The sequence below is a fragment of the Orussus abietinus genome, unplaced genomic scaffold, assembly GCF_000612105.2.
Source record: "Orussus abietinus isolate OABI.00-Male unplaced genomic scaffold, Oabi_2.0 scaffold536, whole genome shotgun sequence".
NCBI lineage: Eukaryota > Metazoa > Arthropoda > Insecta > Hymenoptera > Orussidae > Orussus > Orussus abietinus.
In genome coordinates this window covers 21,746-43,175 of record NW_019394690.1, presented here as the reverse complement: position 1 = coordinate 43,175, position 21,430 = coordinate 21,746, and the positions used below count along the sequence as shown (strand labels likewise).

Here is a 21,430-nt window from a genome sequence, read left to right as displayed (position 1 = left end):
CACTAATCTTTCCAACGTTGAATTTACCAAATCAGGCACGAGCCCCAAACGCGGTACCTTCCGGAACCCATCCAGCATGTCCGAAACGATGTAAAAAAAGAACCTGACTAGCCCTTCCAACCCCCAATCCTTTCCAGGACCCCCTGGAGCTCCCTCGCACGTGGGTGGAGTCACGTGGAGGGGCAGGGTGGCTCCCCTGGAAGGGGCGACCGGCGCACCGGGGCACTCGGGTCCTGGGCTTAGTCAAAGGAGAGGCGCGCGCGGGCAGGCCTGCTCGCGGTTCCCCCGGAGGTGTCAGCCGGTTGCGACGCGCGGCCGCCGAGTGCAGCGGACGCGAGGGCCCAGTCGTGTCATGAGAGTGCCCGCGAGAAGGACCGAGTTCTGAGCGCACACGTCCGCGCGTTCCTGGCCGGACCGGAGGCCCCGAGAATCGAAGAGAGACGGAGAGAAATAGAGATAGAGGCCGCGCATGGTAATCCAAAATGCAAGAATCAACTTCCGACCCCTTCTTCCTGCGCTCTATCGTTTCTTTTATTTTTTTATTAATATTTTATTTATTTTTTTTTACAATACGAATTTCATGCTTCTCCCTTCCCAAGATAAAGCGTGAGGCCTTCCGCGTTTCCGCTTCTTCATGCTCGGCACGGAAGTTCTCTCGTATCAGTGATTTTCATGCATCGTCGTGATTATTTCTTATCAGTGTTTTAGGTTATGTGACAGTGTCATCGAAGAGGTTTTATTTATAAAACTTTTCTCCCAACTCGCGTTACCGAATAGTTTGAAACTTTACTACGTGAATAGGGAGACTATGAGGAAGGTCCTAAAACTCATAAGATTTGAATTCTTTTCAAATTTGTTTATAGGTATTTTGAAAATAGTTTATGAGAAATTAAATTTCGCGAGTTTCAGGACCCCTACCTTAGGGTCTCCGTTTTCACGTTTCAAAGTATGATACGATTTGAGACACGCAGTTCTATGAAAAGTTTTATGAACGATTGAGCTTTCGGATGCCACTTTCACATCCCCTTAACCCCCAACTCCGGAAGGACCATCTCCGAGGAATTGGAGCCCGACTTCGCGAAATGAGAAATTACCGACTTATGATTTCGATTGTGTTCTTTCGAAATAACTAAAAAAAAATGTCGAAGGAAATTAAGACTACGGAAAAGAAATGAAAATTTATCGAGCATGCGTGAGGTGTTTCGGAAGTTTCGCAAGGAGTTTATTATACACGAGATGGATGGATCCTGAGAAACGTATGTCAGAGTATTTCCGGTGCAACGTCATCACGTTTCGTTCTCGTTTATGAATCTACGGACTTTGTGTTCTGATACGAGTTATCATAAAAAAAAAAAATATTAATGTACGCTTAGAGCACGACTGAGTACTAACAGGAAATTCGTGAGTTTATGGATCGTGTACCCTAATCCAAGTCGTCGTAAAAAATGTGCATTTATGGCACGACTCTATACTACAGGACTGCATAGAAATCTGCGAGCGTTTTTTTGACGGCGTAAAGAGTTCACTCGGAATCCCGCGACGTTAAGGTGAAGTGAAACACGCCGAGGAACTTGATCGACGTCGATAAAGAAGATTTTTCTAAATGCCTACGTTGCCGACGTTTGTTTTTATATTGACAGCTGGGTCGAATTATATCGGGTATTGTACCAAATGGCATACTCCACCTGTCGTTTTCGTACAATAATTATAAAGAAATCGAAGTAAAACTCCAGAATCCTCTGGATTCATGCTTTCTGGGGCCCTAATTAACTGCAGAGGGACCCTGTGCTATCTGTGATTTTCAGGTCAATTAAATTTTCTCTCCGAGACCTCGTATTCCCATCGTTTTAGCATAGAAGCGCATACAACACTTTTTTTCCCTTTATCCCGTTCAAATGCGAGTTTATCGATTACCAGAGTGTTCTAAATTGTCGTAAAATTCTCCCGACCCTTTCGTTTCTCATATCGGACCTTTCGATAATTCTATATTGATCGAAATATGAGAGCTGACGTCATTTTGGTTCTGGTCTGGGCTGAATTAAAAAATGTTTTTGGAAAAAGTCCAAATCTTGAACGTGTCAGGACAATTCTTAGATGACCACGAGTCACGTGTCAGTTTCGGACAGTTTGGTCCAATACCCTTCAAAAAAAGTGTTGTATTCGAATTGACTGATTTGAGGGAGGTTTAACTTCACCTTAATGGAACAACTTTTAATTGTACCGAGAACAGACGTTTTCAACAGACAGGCATCTGTAACTTTAAAGTTCTTATATGGATCCATGAAAAAATTAAAAAAAAAAAAATCCAAATTTTTAACCTGTCAGGACAATTCTTAGATGACCACGAGTCACGTGTCAAAGTTTCGGACAGTTCGGTCCAATACCCTTAAAAAAAAAGTGTTTTAATCGAATCGACTGATTTGAGGGAGGTTTAACTTCACCTTAATGGAACAACTTTTAATTGTACCGAGAACAGACGTTTTCAACAGATAGGCATCTGTAACTTTTAAGTTCTTATATGGATCCATGAAAAAATTAAAAAAAAAAATCCAAATTTTTAACCTGTCAGGACAATTCTTAGATGACCACGAGTCACGTGTCAAAGTTTCGGACAGTTCGGTCCAATACCCTTAAAAAAAAAGTGTTGTATTCGAATCGACTGATTTGAGGGGGGTTTCACATCGCCTTAAGGTTGTCTCGCGGTAAGACTCGGGTAACCGATGTTTAAATGCAAGGAAAGAGCTTATTACCGCTCCAGAGAGAGTCCAACTCCAGGACAGACCGACTCTCGTCGACTTTGTCGGCGGACACGCGTCGGGGAAAAAAAAAAGAACATTTTTCTTTACGGCCACACTCGCAGCCATAATTCCCGACTTCTAATATCTCCGCAAAGTAGTCATGCTCGCATTTAAAGACATTAAAACCTCCCGATTGTCGGCCCATTCGAATTCCCCCCGTTAAGAGACTTGCAAATTCGCGCTAAAAAGGCGAAAAAAAAAAGAGAGAGACAACAGAGCCTAGTCCTTGTCTTTTTAATTTGCCGCCATTATGTCTTTTTAATTTGCCGCCATTAAACCATGTATCGCATGCACTGGTAAAAAAGAGAGCTGCAGCAAACTCATGAGACCCGAATCGTTTTTTTTTTTTCTCTTTTTTTTTTCCCAGACAAGATTACTGAATTTGTAATAGAGTCGTTCAATGTACGCATTTTTTTTTTTTTTTTTTTAAGTGAAACTTCTTATGTCATGATAATACGTGTCTAGTTCGCCGGTTAAGAAAGAGAGGCGTATCTAGAAGTGAAACGCTTTCTTTTCTATCTTACCATTCATTGTTATTTACATTTCTCTTTATGTGGCAGTATTTATATAATCTGCGTAGATATTTTCGTTACACTTTCGAATGTCATTACTGCTCATAGCCATCTTTGTTAACATTATCATACCCAAAAATACAGAGTGGCGAACGCGGAGCAAAATTTTTGTTGAAGAAAAAGTAATAATAACTTTCTTTGACTTGGATGTTTCATTTCCACCGCGTATGACGATCACTCCTCGTTTTAAAATTCAACATACTGGCTAAAAAGAATCCCCAAACGTAAATATTTATAGTTTCGAGAGAAGTTTCATAAATATTTAAACGTTTTGATATATATAGAACTCACTCATTCACCTTAAATCGTCGTGTCAAATTTGTCATTTAATTCAATTTGGCATCTAAATAATTCGGTGCATCCAATTTAGCGAAAAGTTTTATAAATATTTTGACGTTTTGATATATATAAAATGACCCTTTCATATCACCTTAAATTGTCGCGTCAAATTTGTCATTTTAATTCAATTTTGCATCTAAATGATTCGGTGTACCCAGTTTAGAGAAAAGTTTTATAAATATTTTGACGTTTTAATATATATAGAATGGCCCTTTCACACCACCTTAAAACGTGTCAAATTTGTCACTTAATTCAATTTTGCATCCAAATGATTCAGTGCACCCAATTTAGCGAAAAGTTTTATAAATATTTTGACATGTTAATATATATAGAATGACCCTTTCATATCACCTTAAATCGTCGTGTCAAATTTGTCATTTAATTCAATTTGGCATCTAAATAATTCGGAGCACCCAGTTTAGCGAAAAGTTTTATAAATATTTTGACGTTTTAATATACATAGAATGACCCTTTCATATCACCTTAAATCGTCGTGTCAAATTTGTAATTCAATTCAATTTGCCACCTAAATAATTCGGAGCACCCAGTTTAGCGAAAAGTTTTATAAATATTTTGACGTTTTAATATATATATAAAATGGCCCTTTCATATCATCTTAAATCGTCGTGACAAACTTGTCATTTTAATTCAATTTTGCATCCTCAAATTGTAGGTAATTTGCAATTTTATCAGTGCAGCTTCCGTAGTTCTTAATTTAAATTTTGAGTTCGTCGTGAGCGAGGATCTCGACAGGATCCTCGCGCAGCATCCGCGATCGGAATCCACCTCTGGAATCCCCCAGGGTGGGCATTGTTCCCGGACAAAAATCACAAGATAACGGTAAGAACGTCGAAGGATCGGCACTCTGGCTCGCAAGTTGGCTTTTTGTCGTATGACGACTTCTCTTAACGGTACACGTGAAACTCGGCCTAGTTCGTGCGCGTGAAAATCGATGGCGCCAATTCTAACCGCGAAAAGTAACCACGATTAGTGATAAGGCATTGTTATATGGCACACCAATATGTCACCGATATACATACAAAGGAATTAAAAGTACCACGTCCGTGAAAATAGCAGGCACCGATTCTAACCGTGAAAAGTAACCATGATAAGTGATAAGGCATTATTACATGTGCACACCAATGTGTGACCGAAATACATATAAAGGAATTAAAAGTACCGTGCCCGTGAAAATAAAAGGCGCCTATTCTAACCGCGAAAAGTAACTATGATTAGTGATAACGCATTGCTATACGCCACACCAATGGGTCATCGATATACATATAAAGAAATTTAAAAAAATTATACATTAATGGAATTAAACAAAAAAAAGTACCGCGCGCGTGATAATAAAAGGCACCAATTCTAACCGTGAAAAGTACCCATGATTAGTGATAAGGCATTGTTATATGCCACACCAATGTGTCACTGATATACATATAAAGGAATTAAAAATACTATATGCGTGAAAACAGAAGTCACCGATTCTAACCGCGAAAAGTAACCCTGATTAATGATAAGGCATTGTTATATGCCACATCAATGTGTCACTGTTGTACACATAAAGAAATAAAAAGTGCCGTGCGCGTGAAAACAGAAGGCACCGATTCTAACCGTGAAAAGTACCCATGATTAGTGATAACGCATTGTTACATGACACACCAATGTGTCACTGATATACATATAAAGGAATAAAAAATACTATATGCGTGAAAATAGAAGGGACCGATTCTGACCGTGAAAAGTACCCATGATTAGTGATAAGACATTGTTAGCTGCCGCACCAATGTGTCATTGATATACATATAAAGGGATTAAAAGTACCATACGCGTGAAAACAGAAGTCACCGATTCTAACCGTGAAAAGTAACCATGAATAGTGATAAGGCATTGTTATATAGCACACCAATATGTCACTGATATGCATATAAAGGAATGAAAAGTACCATTATGTTTCGCGGCGAGGGCATTTCCGCTGGCGGAATCATTCGTCTCGTGGGTTATGAGCTCGATAAGATCGATTGTCAATCACCAGGAGTGGAAATGGCGCCTCGGGGCGAGGCGTCGCGGGGGATCCGCCATTTCCGCGGGTCGCGGGAAAGCCTGCGCTTCCGGTCGGCCGCGATCTCGGTCCTTTCTCGTTACACGAGCACGTATCCGTGGCTAATAAGCGGTGATTCAACGGGCCGCCCAAGAGCCGCGTGTTTAACGGAGACTTTCACTTTATCCCGCGGCCTGTATCGGAAAAATCGCCCCCCGGAAAATAAAAATCCATCGATCCCGTTCGATCGGCGCGCTTCCGCGCCGACGAGCGATCCCCTTATCACCGATCTCTCCCTTCTATCAGGTCGCACCTTTCTCGGCTAGCCGTCGACCTTCGAGTCTTGATATTACAATAGTAAGAGATTTAACTCTCCCTAAACCCTACAAGTATATAATGTTAAAATCAGAAATAGTTTCCTTTAAGGTGATGTGAAAGTCTGATCTTATATATCCCCTTATCACCTCTATCAGGTCGCACCTTTCTGGGCTAGCCGCCGATCTTCGAGTCTTGATATTACAATAATAAGAGATTTAACTCTCCCTAAATCCTACAAATATATTATGCCAAAACCAGAAATAGTTTCCTTTAAGGTGATATGAAAGTCTGATCTTATATATCCCCTTATCACCGATGTCTCCCCTCTATCAGGTTGCACATTTCTCGGCTAGCCGCTGACCTTCGAGTCTTGAAATTACAATTATAAGACATTTAACTCTCCCTAAACCCTACAAGTATATAATGTTAAAAACAGAAATAGTGTGCTTTAAGGTGATGTGAAAGTCTGATCTTATATATCCCCTTATCACCGATGTCTCCCCTCTATCAGGTCGCACCTTTCTCGGCTAGCCGTCGACCTTCGAGTCTTGATATTATAATTATAAGACATTTAACTCTTCCTAAATCCGACAAGTATATTATGCCAAAACCAGAAATAGCTTCCTTTAAGGTGATATGAAAGTTTGATTACATATATATACCAAAAAGTCAAAATATTGAAAAAAACCATTCTCCAAACTGGGTGCACCGAATTATCTGACACTTCAACACGTGATCATGGAGGCTCTAAGGAATAACCCACTGCTAGTACAATTTTATTTTTTTGAAAAAAAAAAAACGCATTTATCTCGGACAAGAACCAAGAAAAGATATCTTTTCTTTTTTTTCTTTTCGAAAAATGAAATTTCACTGGCAGCGCGTTCTTCCTCAAAGGTATTGTATTCCAATCGACTAATTTGAGGGGGGTTTCACTTCGCCTTAACCCTTTTCAGAGCTATGGACCCGTTCAGTGCGTACACGCAACATCCGACCATAAGGCCGGACGTTTGGTCGAATATTGCTTGTACGCCCTGACGAAATTCGACCATACGCCAAAAGAGCTTACCGCTGAAGCGGGTAAACAGTGCCGGAAGTCGGGCAAAGGTTTCGAGGGCCCTAATCGGGCCCCATGATTCGGGCCTTTTCCGAGTTTAGCAACGTGGCCCGATTTCGTCGAGGCGTGTCGCAAGCTATTGTGTGTCGCCGATCAAAGGACCTTTCTTCGGCCTGGACCCTCAAAGAGAACGTTTACTTTTGCTATTATCGCTTACGGTCGATCGATCTGTCGCACTTTTTAGCGGAGCCTCTTTGCAAATCCGCGCAACAATGGCCGTTGTTCAATCGGGGTCACCTGTTGTCCGATATAACGAGAGCAGTTCCCGCAAATCCTTCCTGTCGCGGCGAAACCCCCTCGTGGAATAAAAATAAACAAATAAAATAATAATAGGTCGAGGGAAAGTTTTTTTCTTTATTATTTAAGTGTCAACGATTCAATGAGAGAGAGAGTAACGCACCGATACTGACGAAAACGTCCGAACTAATCTTCTTGATACTGACCTACAAAGATGACCAAGAATCGCGATTAATTATAAAAGTAATTGAATTAACTTTTCATTATAATCCTTTATGCAATGTGCAATTACCCTACCGTGATATGAGATGTCGCTTTCAAAAAGCTAACCGAGCATAAAAGAAGTAAATTTGTAGTGAAACTTCTTTTTTTACTATTAAGCGACAACAATTAACTCATAGAATTACACAACGATTCTAACGAGTATGCCTACATAAGTTTTTGTAATATAACACAAGAAGTTTAATATAAACAGTATTAAATACCCAAAAGGGGGAATAAAATTACAGGTTTCACAATTCGTTTCACCCCCGTTTCGAAGCTTGCGAACTTTACACTATCGCGATATAAAAAGCGTGGCTTGCAAAAAATCCTCTAATCAAAAAACAGCTGGAAGTAAAATCTCTCCTTTCATGATTAATTATGAATAATTAAGTACCTCACTCTTCATTAAATTACCGTTTCTAAACATACAACGTAAGAAGTATCGCGTAAAAAGATCGCCTCATAAAAAAAAAGAACTAAACTGGAAATGAAGTTCCTCTTTTCTTATTAAGTATCGACAATTGAATGTCTCACTTTCCATTGCACTTCCGTTTCTTAACGTATAAACTTCAATTATCGCGGCTCAAGAGATGTCCTCTCCAAAACTCGTGGCAGGTAAATTAAAACGAAACGAAGGAGGGAATGAAAAAATCTAAGATTAATATAAACAATATTAAATACACAAAAGGTAGAATAAAATTACAAGTTTCACATTTCGTTTCACCCCCGTTTCGAAGCTTGCGAACTTTACACTATCGCGATATAAAAAGCGTGGCTTGCAAAAAATCCTCTAATAAAAAAACAACTGGAAGTAAAATCTCTCCTTTCATGATTGATTATGAATAATTAAGTACCTCAATGTTCATTAAATTACCGTTTCTAAACATACAACGTAAGAAGTATCGCATAAAAAAATCCTCTAATAAAAAAAAGGTGGAATTAGAACCTCTCCTTTCATGATTAATTATGAATAATTGAATACCTCACTGTTCATTAAATTCCCGTTTCTAAACATACAACGTAACAAGTATCGCGTAAAAAAATCGCCTCATAAAAAAAAAAAGAACTAAACTGGAAGTGAAGCTCCTCTTTCTTATTAAGTACCGACAATTGAATGTCTCACTTTCCATTGCATTTCCGTTTCTTAACGTACAAACTTCAATTATCGCGACTCAAGAGATGTCCTCTCCGAAACTCGTGGCGGATAAATTAAAGCGAAACGAAGGAGGGAATGAGAAAAAAAAAATCGAAAACAAAATCCGCGCCGTTTGACGTAATACCGAGGAACGCCTCGGAGATTCCGCCGCGGCGGAATGCGGATAGGACGCGTGACGTCCCCGCGCCGCGTTTTCGGCCGTGAATCAGCCAGGATTTACCCGGGCCGGTAATTATGCGGCTCGGAGGCGCCGCGAAATCTTCCGCCGCGTGAGTTATCATTTTTTAAATCCCCCGTTCGCGCATTCCGGGCCCCAAGAATACCTTTAACAGGAGGCCTCAGGTCCAAGTCGCACTAGTCGGTCGAGAAACATCAGGACACCGCTTCGCGGTATCAATTGACAAAAGTCAATCGAGGATATGAAGTAAACGAGAGTGCGCGAACAGTTTTGATAACACTTGTTTGGCGATCATCTCTTGACACTGCGCAAATTTGACAAAACTTGACAAAAGTCAATCGAGGGTATAAAGTAAACGTGAGTGCACGAACAGTTTGATAACACTTGTTTCGTGATAATTTCTCGACATTGCGCAAATTTGACAAAACTTGACAAAAGTCAATCGAGGGTATGAAGTAAACGAGAGTGCGCGAACAGTTTGATAACACTTGTTTGGCGATCATCTCTCGACATTGCGCAAATTTGATAAAACTTGACATAAATCAATCGAGGGTATGAAGTAAACGAAAGTGCGCGAACAGTTTGACAGCACTTGTTTGGCGATAATTTCCCGACATTGCGCAAATTTGACAAAACTTGACACAAGTCAATCGAGAGTATAAAGTAAACGAGAGTGCGCGAACAGTTTGATAACACTTGTTTGGCGATCATCTCTCGACATTGCGCAAATTTGACAAAACTTGACAAAAGTCAAACGAGGGTATGAAGTAAACGTGAGTGCGCGAACAGTTTGATAACACCTGTTTGGCGATAAATTCCCAATATGACGGAAATTTGACAAAACTTCCTCAACAAATCTGACAAGAGGAACCGAAGCGAGGAGTCCCACGTGGGCGCAGAGAGTGACCCAGGTCACGGTCGGGGTCGAGGCCGCGAAAATCCCCCCCACTTGTTTCTCCCCCCCGTTTCATCTGCGATGCTGCGAAACATGAGTCTTGTGTGAGGCCATAAATGGAGCGTTGATCGCCGTTGAAGAAAGCGAGGGTGGAGGAGGAAGAGTACGAAGGTAATTCGCGAGTTTATGAGGGTTAATCTTTTCAATACGGAGCCATTTCGACATATGGACGAAATTCGTCTGACCGTGCAGGCAATATTGGACCAAACGTCGGGCGCCTTTACGCGCTCTTATTGTTAGTAGACAAAGGGTTAAAACTACCAAGATGTTACCGGTGTTTTTCCAAAGCCACGATGCTGCTGAATAATTATACAGAGTGGGGGCGATCGCTGTTTGATATCAGTTCTTTAAACCTTTAAACACGGAGCCATTTCGACATATGGGCGAAATTCCTCTGACCGTGCAGGCAATATTGAACCAAACGTCGGGCATCTTTAAGCGCTCTTATTGTTAGTAGCCAAAGGGTTAAGGTTGCCAAGATGTTGCCAGTGTTTTTCTAAAGCCACGATGCTACTGAATAATTATACAGAGTGGGGGCGATCGCTGCTTGATATCAATTTTTTAACCCTTCAAACACTGAGCCATTTCAACATATGGGCGAAATTCCTCTGACCGTGCAGGCAATATTGGACCAAACGTCGGGCACCTTTAGACACTCTTAGTAGCCAAAGGGTTAAGAGATGAATTAATTCCCGGAAGTGGGATATAAATCATGTCAGGGTTACATCCTCTCTCCATTTATCCCTCTTCAGAGAGAAATAAAGATGAAGGAGACGAGCCGATCATTTCTGGGGCAATGCCAAGGTGTTCCCTTTTCGAAGTCGCCCCTTCCCGATATATCTCACCCGTCAATCTCGACACTTATAATAACTCGAATTCCCCATCGGAGAGAGAGAGAAGGGGTAAAAAATAAAAGGCTCTTCCTTTTCCGAGCCACGAGGAATTAACGACCGCGTTAATGGCGAAGGAAAGCGTTCTGAAAGCGGCGCGAGCTAAATTAAATAACCTAGCCGAGGAAGCGGCTAAGACTAGCTGTCGATTCTGTCTCTTTAACTTTTACTCCCATTTTTCTCATCATCGATCCACGAGTAAACGCGCACTGGAAAAAAAAACATCCCCATGCAAATTTACACCCTAGATCATTGGTTATTTCGATGCCACAATTAATAACGTAAAATTACATTGTCTGGGTAATATCACATGTGAAATGTTTATAATTGGTCTACATAATATATGTAAATTTGAGGGGTAATCTTTCAATCGGTAAACTTACACCCTAGATCATTGATTATTTCGATGCCACAATTAATAACAATGAAATTACATTGTCTGGGTAATTTCACATTCGGCGTATAAATTTACCCAAAGAATGTATCCTAGGCGGACATTTTATATGTTAACATAATAGGTAATATTACATACACAGAGTAATTTCACATGTGAAATATATAATTGGTCTACATTATGTATGTAAATTTTGGGGGTAATCTTCCAATCGGGGATAATATTGATGGGCCTCGTCTGGTAACCCAGGCGTAAACTTATTAAAACATATTCCACGTTAAAACGTAACCGTAATTGTAAGACACTTTCCTGGGTAGGTACTTACTTTTTTCGCGTCAATTCGATATCACTAGACCAAGGCAAGTCAGCTCCGGAGATTGCCTGAATCTTCAACTATCAAAAGCCCGCGACAATTAATGATATGCGGCACGACGCGCCGTCTATCCTGGAGACGTTTCGACGCGTTTGTCATTGTTTTCAAACGAGAAAACGCATGGGGATCCCGTGATTGAATTTAGTCGATTTGATTAGCCAAGTTTACATCCTATGTAGTTTTCCCCAGCAGCGTATATTTATCCGCGTCAATATGTAAATTTACTAGGTAACCTGTGGATTTACATACACGGTAGAGGTCTTACATGCCACGAGAAAAGCTACATTGTAACGTTACATTTAATTCAAGTAAAAATGCAGGCATGCAGGAAATATACAATGTCACGGGCATATATACATTTTCCGATTTGTAATTTTTCCCTTTTACGCCTTTTTTGTCTAGAACATCCCTTATGCAGGGTGTAAAGATGTATGTAAATTTACGTGGGATTGTTTTTAGTGCATTTTTCAGTTCATTTCACGTTTTTTTTTATGCAGACCTCCGATATGCAGGTTATTAAAGATGTATGTAAATTTCTATGGGATTGTTTTTAGTGCATTTTGCAGTTCATTTTACGTTTTTTTTTTTTTTTATGCAGAACTTCCGATATGCAGGGAGTAATGATCTATGGAAATTGCCATGGGATTTTTTTTTTCAGTGCGCATCTCGACAAGAAACTCCGGATGAAACTGCGATTTTCGTTCGAGCATATTTCTCTCCTCTCTCTCTTTCTTTTATCTCGTGTACTTTCAGCCGCAATTAAACCTCGCGTTTACCGGCACGGAAATGCCGACTACCATTGCTAGGGAAGTCGTCCTTGGTCATGCTCTCACACGCCGTGAGAAAGGTGACGAAAACCGTCACGTGTCGAGTGCCGTAGAATGCCGATCGGTCGTCGATAATTTCCCAATTAATTCCCCCGAAAGCAATAGATACACACCTCCCCCGCAGAGACGGACAAGAAGACCCTAGTGGCACTAAATAATTTATAAATATTTTTTTCTAATCTTTACTTCTCACTTGATGTGAGAAAGATGACGGAAACCGTCACGTGTCGAGTGCCTTCGAATGCCGATCGGTCGTCAATAATTTCCCAATTAATTCCCCCGAAAGCAATCGGTACACACCTTCCCCACAGGGACGGACAACAAGACCCTAGTGGCACAAAAAAATGTATAAATATTTTTTTCCAATTTTTACATCTCACCTGCTGCTTCGTCCTGCTCTTTCATCATTGACGCAAAACGTGTGATTTTAATTTTAAATATTTTTAAAACGTTTGTAGAGTATTGGCGGCCCCGCCTATAATTTTAATTGTCAAGTAAAATTGCTACTTTCGGGATATTTTTATTACCCCTAAGTGCACCTTGTACACTGGGAGACATCAATGCCCTCCCACCTTGCACAGGCGATGCCGTATCTGCAGGGGAGGCATTCATGCCCGCCATTGTATACTTGAAATGTATAAAATTTCCAAAGATTTCCGACAGGGTGGAGGCACCCTGTTTAGAGACATGTTTAGAGACCCACGTTGTTAACTTGAAATATATGTAATTTAGAAACTCTTCCTAACAATGTTCAAACGACCCCGACGTGGCGGCCTCGCCTACTAATTTCCATTGTCAAGTGAAATTGCTACTTTCGGGGTATTTTGATTACCCCTAAGTGCACCTTGTATACTTGAGGTGTATGAAATTTCCAAAGATTTCCGACAGGGTGGGAGAGTCCCCGACGAAGTGGCCTCGCCTCGCGAATGCTTCCGCGCGGATCGGGCGTAGCTCTCTCGGGAGAGATCCGTGCAGAAAGTGCACCGAATGCATCTGGACGGAAACGTGCACTCGGCCGTGGGTTAGCTCAGAAAAGGCTGCAAGTCATTACGAGTCGGTCCCGCACTCCAGTGACCCGTGAACGTTTGCCGACTGCCGCCCGTTCACCGCCCGGGGAAAGGCGTGGCAGCCTCCGCCGTGGCATTCCGCGTTTCAACTCGATCGCCGAAAACCGCAGCTATTCTTATGCCCCTCGATAAGGAGGAACATAGATACCCTGACAGACCCTCGACGCGAAGAAACGACCGATCGCGGAATTTTTTCCGCTCAAAATTGAAGTCCGGGACCGTGACTACTCGAATCAGCTGATCACCAAGCTTCATTTTTTATTAGCAGCTAAACCATGAAGTAGTATATCTTTATACATCTATATCTCTTGATACATCTCTGGTTTAGCTATTAAGCTCACCAAGCTTCATTTTTTATTAGTAGCTAAACCATGAAGTAGTATAAAGAGTTGCATCTCTATGTACTCTACATCGTCATGTATATGAAAAGACGTGGCAGCCTCCGCCGCGATATTCCGCGTTTCAGCTCGATCGCCGAAATCCGCAGCTATTCTTATACCCCTTGATAAGGAGGAACATAGATACCCTGATAATCCCTCGACGCGAAGAAACGACCGATCGCGGAATTTTTTCCGCTCAAAATTGAAGTCCGGGACCGTGACTACTCGAATCAGCTGATCACCAAGCTTCATTTTTTATTAGTAGCTAAACCATGAAGTAGTATAAAGAGATGCATCTCTGGTTTAGCTATTAAGCTCACCAAGCTTCATTTTTTATTAGTAGCTAAACCATGAAGTAGTATAAAGAGTTGCATCTCTATGTACTCTACATCGTCATGTATATGAAAAGACGTGTAGCAGCCTCCGCCGCGATATTCCGCGTTTCAGCTCGATCGCCGAAATCCGCAGCTATTCTTATACCCCTTGATAAGGAGGAACATAGATACCCTAATAATCCCTCGACGCGAAGAAACGACCGATCGCGGAATTTTTTCCGCTCAAACTGAAGTCCGGGACCGTGACTACTCGAATCAGCTGATCACCAAACTTCATTTTTTATTAGTAGCTAAACCATGAATTAATATGAGATTTAACGCCATGTATTGAAATCGTCCCCGCATTAGGGGTCCAAGATTTTCAGATTTTTTCTGATCTAGCGCCGAGAGCGACTCCTCGAGGAAGTTTTGCAATTAAAAATGATATAAAATGCAATTATAAATTAAATCTGCCAGTCTTTATCGCGTTAAAAACGTCACATTCTGTACATTATGAGCGAATTACCCTTTCGCTTTGCGTACCTAAATTGCAAAATTATAAGCATTATAGATAATTTATGTCGGTAGGAATTGTTTCGGTGTCTACTTAGAATTAGAGTTCCCTGAATTGCCGCAAGTAGCGCTCTCATCGTTAGATCAGCGAAAATCTGAGATCCTGGGTCCCGACTCCTGGTGCCGCTTTCTGTCGAGCCAACCATAGGCTTTGCGTCTACTTAAACTACTTTATGAGTTAAACGGTGAATTTTCTATTTACTCTGGGGCCACTTTCTGTGGAACCAACCATAGGCGTTGCGTCTACTTAAACTACTTCATGAGCCAAACAGTGAATTTTCTATTTACAACCGATCTGTAAACTATTTATTCACGGTTGGTCTTTCACTCGCGGCGGAACAGTGAATTTTTTATTCGCACCTGATCTGTGCATTTTTTATTCACAGCTGATTACAGAGTTTCACGCCAGAATACTAAGTTTCTTATTCAGAGGTGATCACTGAATTTATTCATACACAGCTGATCGTGGAGTTCCTTATTCACAGCTGATCGGTGAACATTTCATTCACTTTCTACCGCTGAATTTCATATTCACAGCCGATTCCTAAATTTTATATTCGCAGCCGATTCCTAAATTTCATATTCACTGCCGGTTCCTAAATTTCATATTCACTGACGGTTCCTAAATTTCAAATCCACTGCCTATTCCTGAATTTCATATTCACTGCAGATGCCTGAATTTCATATTCACTGCCAGTTCCTAAATTTCATATTCACTGCCGATTTGCAAATTTCATAATCACTGCCGATTTACAAATTTCATAATCACTGTCGATTCCTAAATTTTATATTCGCAGCCGATTTCTAAATTTCATATTCACTGCCGGTTTCCAAATTTCATATCCACTGCCTATTCCTAAATTTCATATTCACGGCCGGTTTCTAAATTTCATATTTACTGCCGATTCCTAAATTTCATATTCGCAGTCGACTGATGGATTTCACATTTACCGATGTCTAAACCCCTAATTCCCACATAACGCCCGAATATCTTATCATTCCAGATGGCTCTGAACCCACGAGGGTTCCTGCTGCTCCTGACCACGATATGGACAACCACCGCCCTCGTCACCGCGACGAGTCCCCAGGAAACAAGCCCGTCCAGGAAGGTCGACATCTCGGACACCTCGAACTCCATCCGGCCACCGCGATCCCTGACCATCCCCAACGCGGCCTTGAACTCAGTGCCAGGTGGCGTTGACCGAAAGGTCACCCACCAGCTAGTAGGGGGTCACCTGCGGATCACGGAAGAGTCAAGAGTACCCGAGGACCTGGTGGCCTCCTCTGCAGGGAGCGGACGCGAGCGAAAGCCTCCCAAAACCGAGGGCGACGACGAGGACGAGAAAAAGACGCTCTCGCAGCAGGTGAAGGAGGGAAAGTACGGTCTGATCCAGAACGAGATCCACCGGGATCGCCCTGAGCGACCAGGGATCATCAGCTACCTGGGGAATCCGGAAGTGCCCAGAGACACCGCGCGCACCCTGGGCGGCCTGGACGAGGAGGAGATCTGGCTGGCAGAGAACCACGTCCTAGTGCTGCGAGGAGGGAGGTTTCCTGAGCGCGAATCGAGCCAGGGTGGGGCCCAGGAATGGGGCCCGATCGACGACTACGAGGCCCCCAGGAGGCCGGTCAAGATCCCGAAGCGACCGCAGGTACCGCCCCCGTTCCCGGTGCAACTCGAGGAAGGGGGGCCGGTGCGAGTCCTGGGGAAAAACGGAAGCGAGACCAGAAACGACACCCTGGAGGGGGTCACCTCTCCTCCGAGGAAGGGGTTCCTCCCGGGGCAGGGGCCGTTTTTCGCCGACGTGGGAGGCCCGTCTCCGGGGCGCGTCGAGGGGACCCCGGCTACAGGGAAGAACACGACCCGGCCGCCACTAGGAGTCCCGGGACCTTTCTTCCCGGCGCTGCCTCCCGGGGCCGTATTCGTGCCTCCTCCTGGGAACCACTCGGACCACGAAGACGAGGACCAGTCCCTTTACTACCCTCCACCGTACAGCTTCCGGTACGAGCAGGGAAACTCGACGGAAGTGCCCCCGGGTCCCCTGGTTCCTGGCATCATCCTGCCCCCGCCTCCTGACTTCTTCTTGGGGGAGGAGGAGGAGGATGATACCGCGAAGAAGACCCCGAAGGACTCGCCCGTTCAACCTGGAACTGAGAGAGCACCTCCTCGCTTCAGGAAGACGAAACCTCATAAGAGTTATAGCATCCCAGTTACTACAACGAGCGGGCCCACCCTGAGGACGAGGTTCCGCTCGAAAGGGGTCGGCAAGACGAAGCTGAAGAACGCAACGGGCTCGCCCTGGAAGACTGGGGCCACGAGGTATGATACTACCGGTAGCGAGAGGCCGGAAGTTTCTACTGCTGGATATGAAGTGAAGCACCAGGAAATGGGACCTGAATTGAAGCACGTGGGAGTAGCCTCGGAAGTGAAGCACCTGGGAGTAGACTCTGAAGTGAAACACCTAGGAGTAAGACCTGAAGTGAAACACCTAGGAATAAGATCTGAAGTGAAGCATGTAAGAGTAAGGCCTGAAGTAAAGCACCTAGGAGTAAGGCCCGAAGTGAAGCACCTAGGAGTAAGGCCTGAAGTGAAGCAACTGGGAGTAGACTCTGAAGTAAAGCACCTGGGGGTAGAGACGGAAGTGAAGCACCTGGGAGTAGAACCTGAAGTAAAGCCCCTAAGGGTACAGTCTGAAGTGAAGCACCTACGACCCGACTCCGATACCGAGCACCGAGTAGAAGAGAAGACCCCCTGGACCCCGGGGAGGAGGTTCAGTCCTCTAGTCGTCTACTACCCGTCGACCCCGTCCTCGGTGGACCAAACCGTGGAGGCAACCCCGGCACCCTTGGAGACCGTCGTCACGGGGCGCCCCAACCACGCGTCCTACTACTTCTACGGGGACTCCAGCGACAACGGGCCCCTCTCCGAGGGTCCAGTCACCTTCTCGACGACGACAGAGGCCCCGGTCTTCGGAGTCCTGGAGCGACCAGCCGAGGATCGTCCGAAACCGCAGCAATCCTACGACGTGGAGACCTTGCCGTCGCGTCAGACCTCCAGAGACCGGGGCCTGGTGAACTCCATCAACTTCGTGGAGGAGTCTCGGGCCCTGAACGAGCCCCAGGTCGTCCCCAGGACGGAGAGCAACCCTGCACACCTGTTCCTCCATGTTGTGACCCCAGGGCCCTCCTCTCTGCGGAACCTCCTCTCTTCTAGCAAACCTCGAACATACCTGGGGAGCACCAGGGAGGAGGGGTACAACCTGGCCCCGTCAACGGGCCCAAAACCGATTTACCAGTTCAGCTATGAAGCAGCTAACTACCCCCAGCAGAGTCGGAAGCCGATACCGGAGCCTCAGTCGGAACCGGAACCAGTGTCCTACGAGTACCAAGAGATCAGAGATGAGGTCAACAGATACGAGGATTACGGGGTCGAGGAAGTGCCGAGGGAGCAGCCGCAGCAGAGGAGGCTGCCACAGAGCGGTCAGATCCCCTCGGAGCTAACCTACCCGGAGGTGGAGGCCACCACCCCCAACCCGCGACATGCTTTCTATACCGAGCAGGACGATCAACTCCTGGACGACGTCACCAGGGAGTACTTCACCATCTTCGGGAAGAGGCTAGGCGGTGGTAAGGCCCCGACAGGCACGACCCCGCTGTATCCCGAGGGAGTCAACGCGATCACCGACCGGCCGCCTATAAAAAGCATGCACCTGCGACCTGGCCCAGGAATAGGGCCCGGAAGAGGGCCCCAGGTCAAGGTGCACTACGGGGACCAGACGCAGCGCCCTTTCTCGCTCCACGGAGACACTCTGGTCAACTATCGACACCCATTACCGCCTATTAACCCTGACAGTGAGCCGGTCCCAATCGTCCAGGGACACGGTGGGCCCTCTTCAAGAATCCGGGCCCAAGAGTTCGAGGATCGGGCCCAACGGTTTGAAAAGCAGGGTCATAGGAACCTGGGGCCTGATTACGCGGTTCAGAGAGTGGTTCAAGAAGTACCTGTTGCACCTGTTGCGCCCACTGCGTCTTCGCTGGGACTTTTGGGGCCCTACAACCGCCGGGGCCAGCCGGACCGCGGGGTTGATTTATACCCACCCTCGCCCGTCGTGTCCCTCGAGGGCGACATCGCCGTCAACTACCGGCGCCCCAGACCCCCCATCGACCCGGACGCCGAGCTGATTGGGCCCGTTCGCGACCGGGCCAGCTCCTACTTCGCGTACCGTCTCCCCGGAGACGGTGGACATTTCTACTTCCTGACCCCGCACACGGTCGCTCAGAGGCAGGAAAGGGCCGGTTACCTATACCCCAGGCCCAGGGGCCCGAGGCGGGCCCGAAGACTGCGGACCCCGGCTAGAGCTTGACCGGACATGCCATATGCGATTTCCGGGCCGCAGGGGTCCGTGATAACCGGTATCGATCCCGTCATCCCCTTGTCCATTGACCCAGAGGTTACAAGAGATTTCGAGTGGGCCCAATCTAGGGCCTGACCTGGCATGACATTCACGACTTCCGGGTCGCAGATATTCGTGATATGCGGTATCACATCCCTCTTCCTCTCGTCAATTGTCCCCTAGGTCGCAAGGAATTTGGAATGGGCCCAATCTAGGGCCTGACCGGACCTAACACTCGTGACTTCTGGGTCACAGATATCTGCGATACGTGATAAAATTGCCCTTCTTTCCCTTATCCATCATCTCCACCCCGAGAAATTTCGATTGGGCCCAATCCGGGGCCTGGCTAGACATGACATTCACGACTTCCGAGTCGCAGATATCAGTGATATGCGGTATTAATCCCCTCTTCCCGTTGCCAATTCGTCCCGTAGGTCGCGAGGAATTTCGATAGGGCCCAATCTAGGGCCTGACCGGACCTAACATTCGCGACTTCTGGGTCACAGATATCCGCGATACGCGATATAACTTTCCTTCTTTCCCTTATCCATCATCTCCACCCCGAGGAATCTCGATAGGGCCCAATCCGGGGCCCGGCTAGACATGACATTCGCGATTCCCTGCTCGCAAGTATTCGTGATATACCATATTAATCCCCTCACCCCTTGCCAATTCGTCTCCTAGATCATGAAAAATTTCAATCAGGCCCAATCCGGGGCCTGGTTAGACATGACATTCGCGATTCCCTGCTCGCAAGTATTCGTGATATACCATATTAATCCCCTCACCCCTTGCCAATTCGTCCTCTAGATCATGAGGAATCTCGATAGGGCCCAATCCGGGGCCTGGCTAGACATGACATTCGCGATTCCCTGCTCGCAATTATTCGTGATATACCATATTAATCCCTTCACCCCTTGCCAATTCGTCCCCTAGATCATGAAAAATTTCGATAGGGCCCATTCCGGGGCCTGATTACACATGACATTCCCGATTCCCTGCTCGCAATTATTCGTGATATACCATATTAATCCCCTCACCCCTTGCCAATTCGTCCCCTAGATCATGAAAAATTTCAATCAGGCCCAATCTAGGGCCTGACCCATCATGCCATACAAGACCTCGATCCGCAGACATCCGTGATATGCTATCACTCCCCTCTTCCTCTCGCCGATTACCCCCTAGATCATAAAGAATTTCGATCAGGCCCAATCTAGGGCCTGACCGGACATGCCATACCCGACTTCCGGGTCGGAAATATCCGTGATATGGGATATCACTCCCCCTCCCTCTACCTATCACCCCCTCCTAAATTTCGAGCTAATCAATCGGAGATTCCCAGAAACTCACGTCGTTCGTCCTACTAGATATTAAGCGATTGTACATAATTTAATTTAATTATTTAATCGCACCCTGTCCTTATTTCGAATGTATCACCCGGGAGATAGAGACGGGCCCGATGGGGCCCGATGATCAAGGGCAAGTTTCTGTACGCGTGTGTATACCTAATTGCTGTATCAGCAGGATGTACCCCCTAGTATTTATTCCGTGTATATATAGCCAGCTAAGTTAGCGAGATAATATTATTGCGAGTTGCGCTAGAGTGCTTAATTTATGACGTTTAATTTACTCGGCGAAGGCGTTATCGGCTCTCGTTACACGCCCCCCCCCCCCAGGATCGAATATGTTACATTTGCATACCTGTGCGTTGTACCGTCTGTGATTAACGATTGATAAGTACGTGCATACGCGATCTATAACGTCGCCCGATCGAGCGATTAATAAACTCCAGTTATCTATTCGATTGCTCCATCTTCGGTACCCCTTTCCCAAGACCCTCCCCCCTACGGGTGGCGCCCCTTTCGAAGGTATTGTTAACACGAAAATTGATATCCACCCGGCTTATCAATTGAAATTAAATGGATCAAAGTCCTCGACAAAGTCCAAAGAGACCCAGCGGACGATTTACGATCTTGTACAATGGCGGACATGAATGCCTTCTCGGCAGATACGGCATCGCCTATGCAGGATGGAAGGGCATTGATGTCTCCCAGTATACACTGGTTGACTTTGCACAATGTCCAGGCTAATTGCTACCCGCTGTATTTTATTATTGGCCAAAGCACGAAGTAGTATAAAGAGTTGCATCTCTTTATACTCTACATTGCATCGTAACGTCACACGAAAATTAATATCCACCCGGCTTATCAATTGAAATTAGATGGATAAAAGTCCTCGACAAAGTC

The 21,430-nt window shown here is 45.0% G+C and overlaps 2 protein-coding genes across 3 annotated transcripts in view; one reads left to right on the top strand and one right to left on the bottom strand.

Moving 5' to 3' along the window:
• Positions 1-21,430, bottom strand: part of LOC105702302 (N-alpha-acetyltransferase 15, NatA auxiliary subunit) — a 58,346-nt gene that overhangs the window by 32,202 nt on the left and 4,714 nt on the right. The window lies entirely within an intron of this gene.
• On the top strand, positions 269-20,985 carry LOC105702301. 2 transcript variants are annotated; one of them, XM_012429776.1, is made up of 2 exons: positions 269-472; positions 15,795-20,985. In XM_012429776.1, exons 1-2 carry the CDS (start codon positions 470-472, stop codon positions 19,152-19,154), a joined length of 3,363 nt encoding a protein of 1,120 aa, XP_012285199.1. In that variant the 5' UTR covers positions 269-469; the 3' UTR covers positions 19,155-20,985. The 2 variants fall into 2 exon arrangements, with proteins under 2 accessions (XP_012285199.1, XP_012285200.1); XM_012429777.2 differs by lacking the exon at positions 269-472 and adding an exon at positions 6,977-10,083.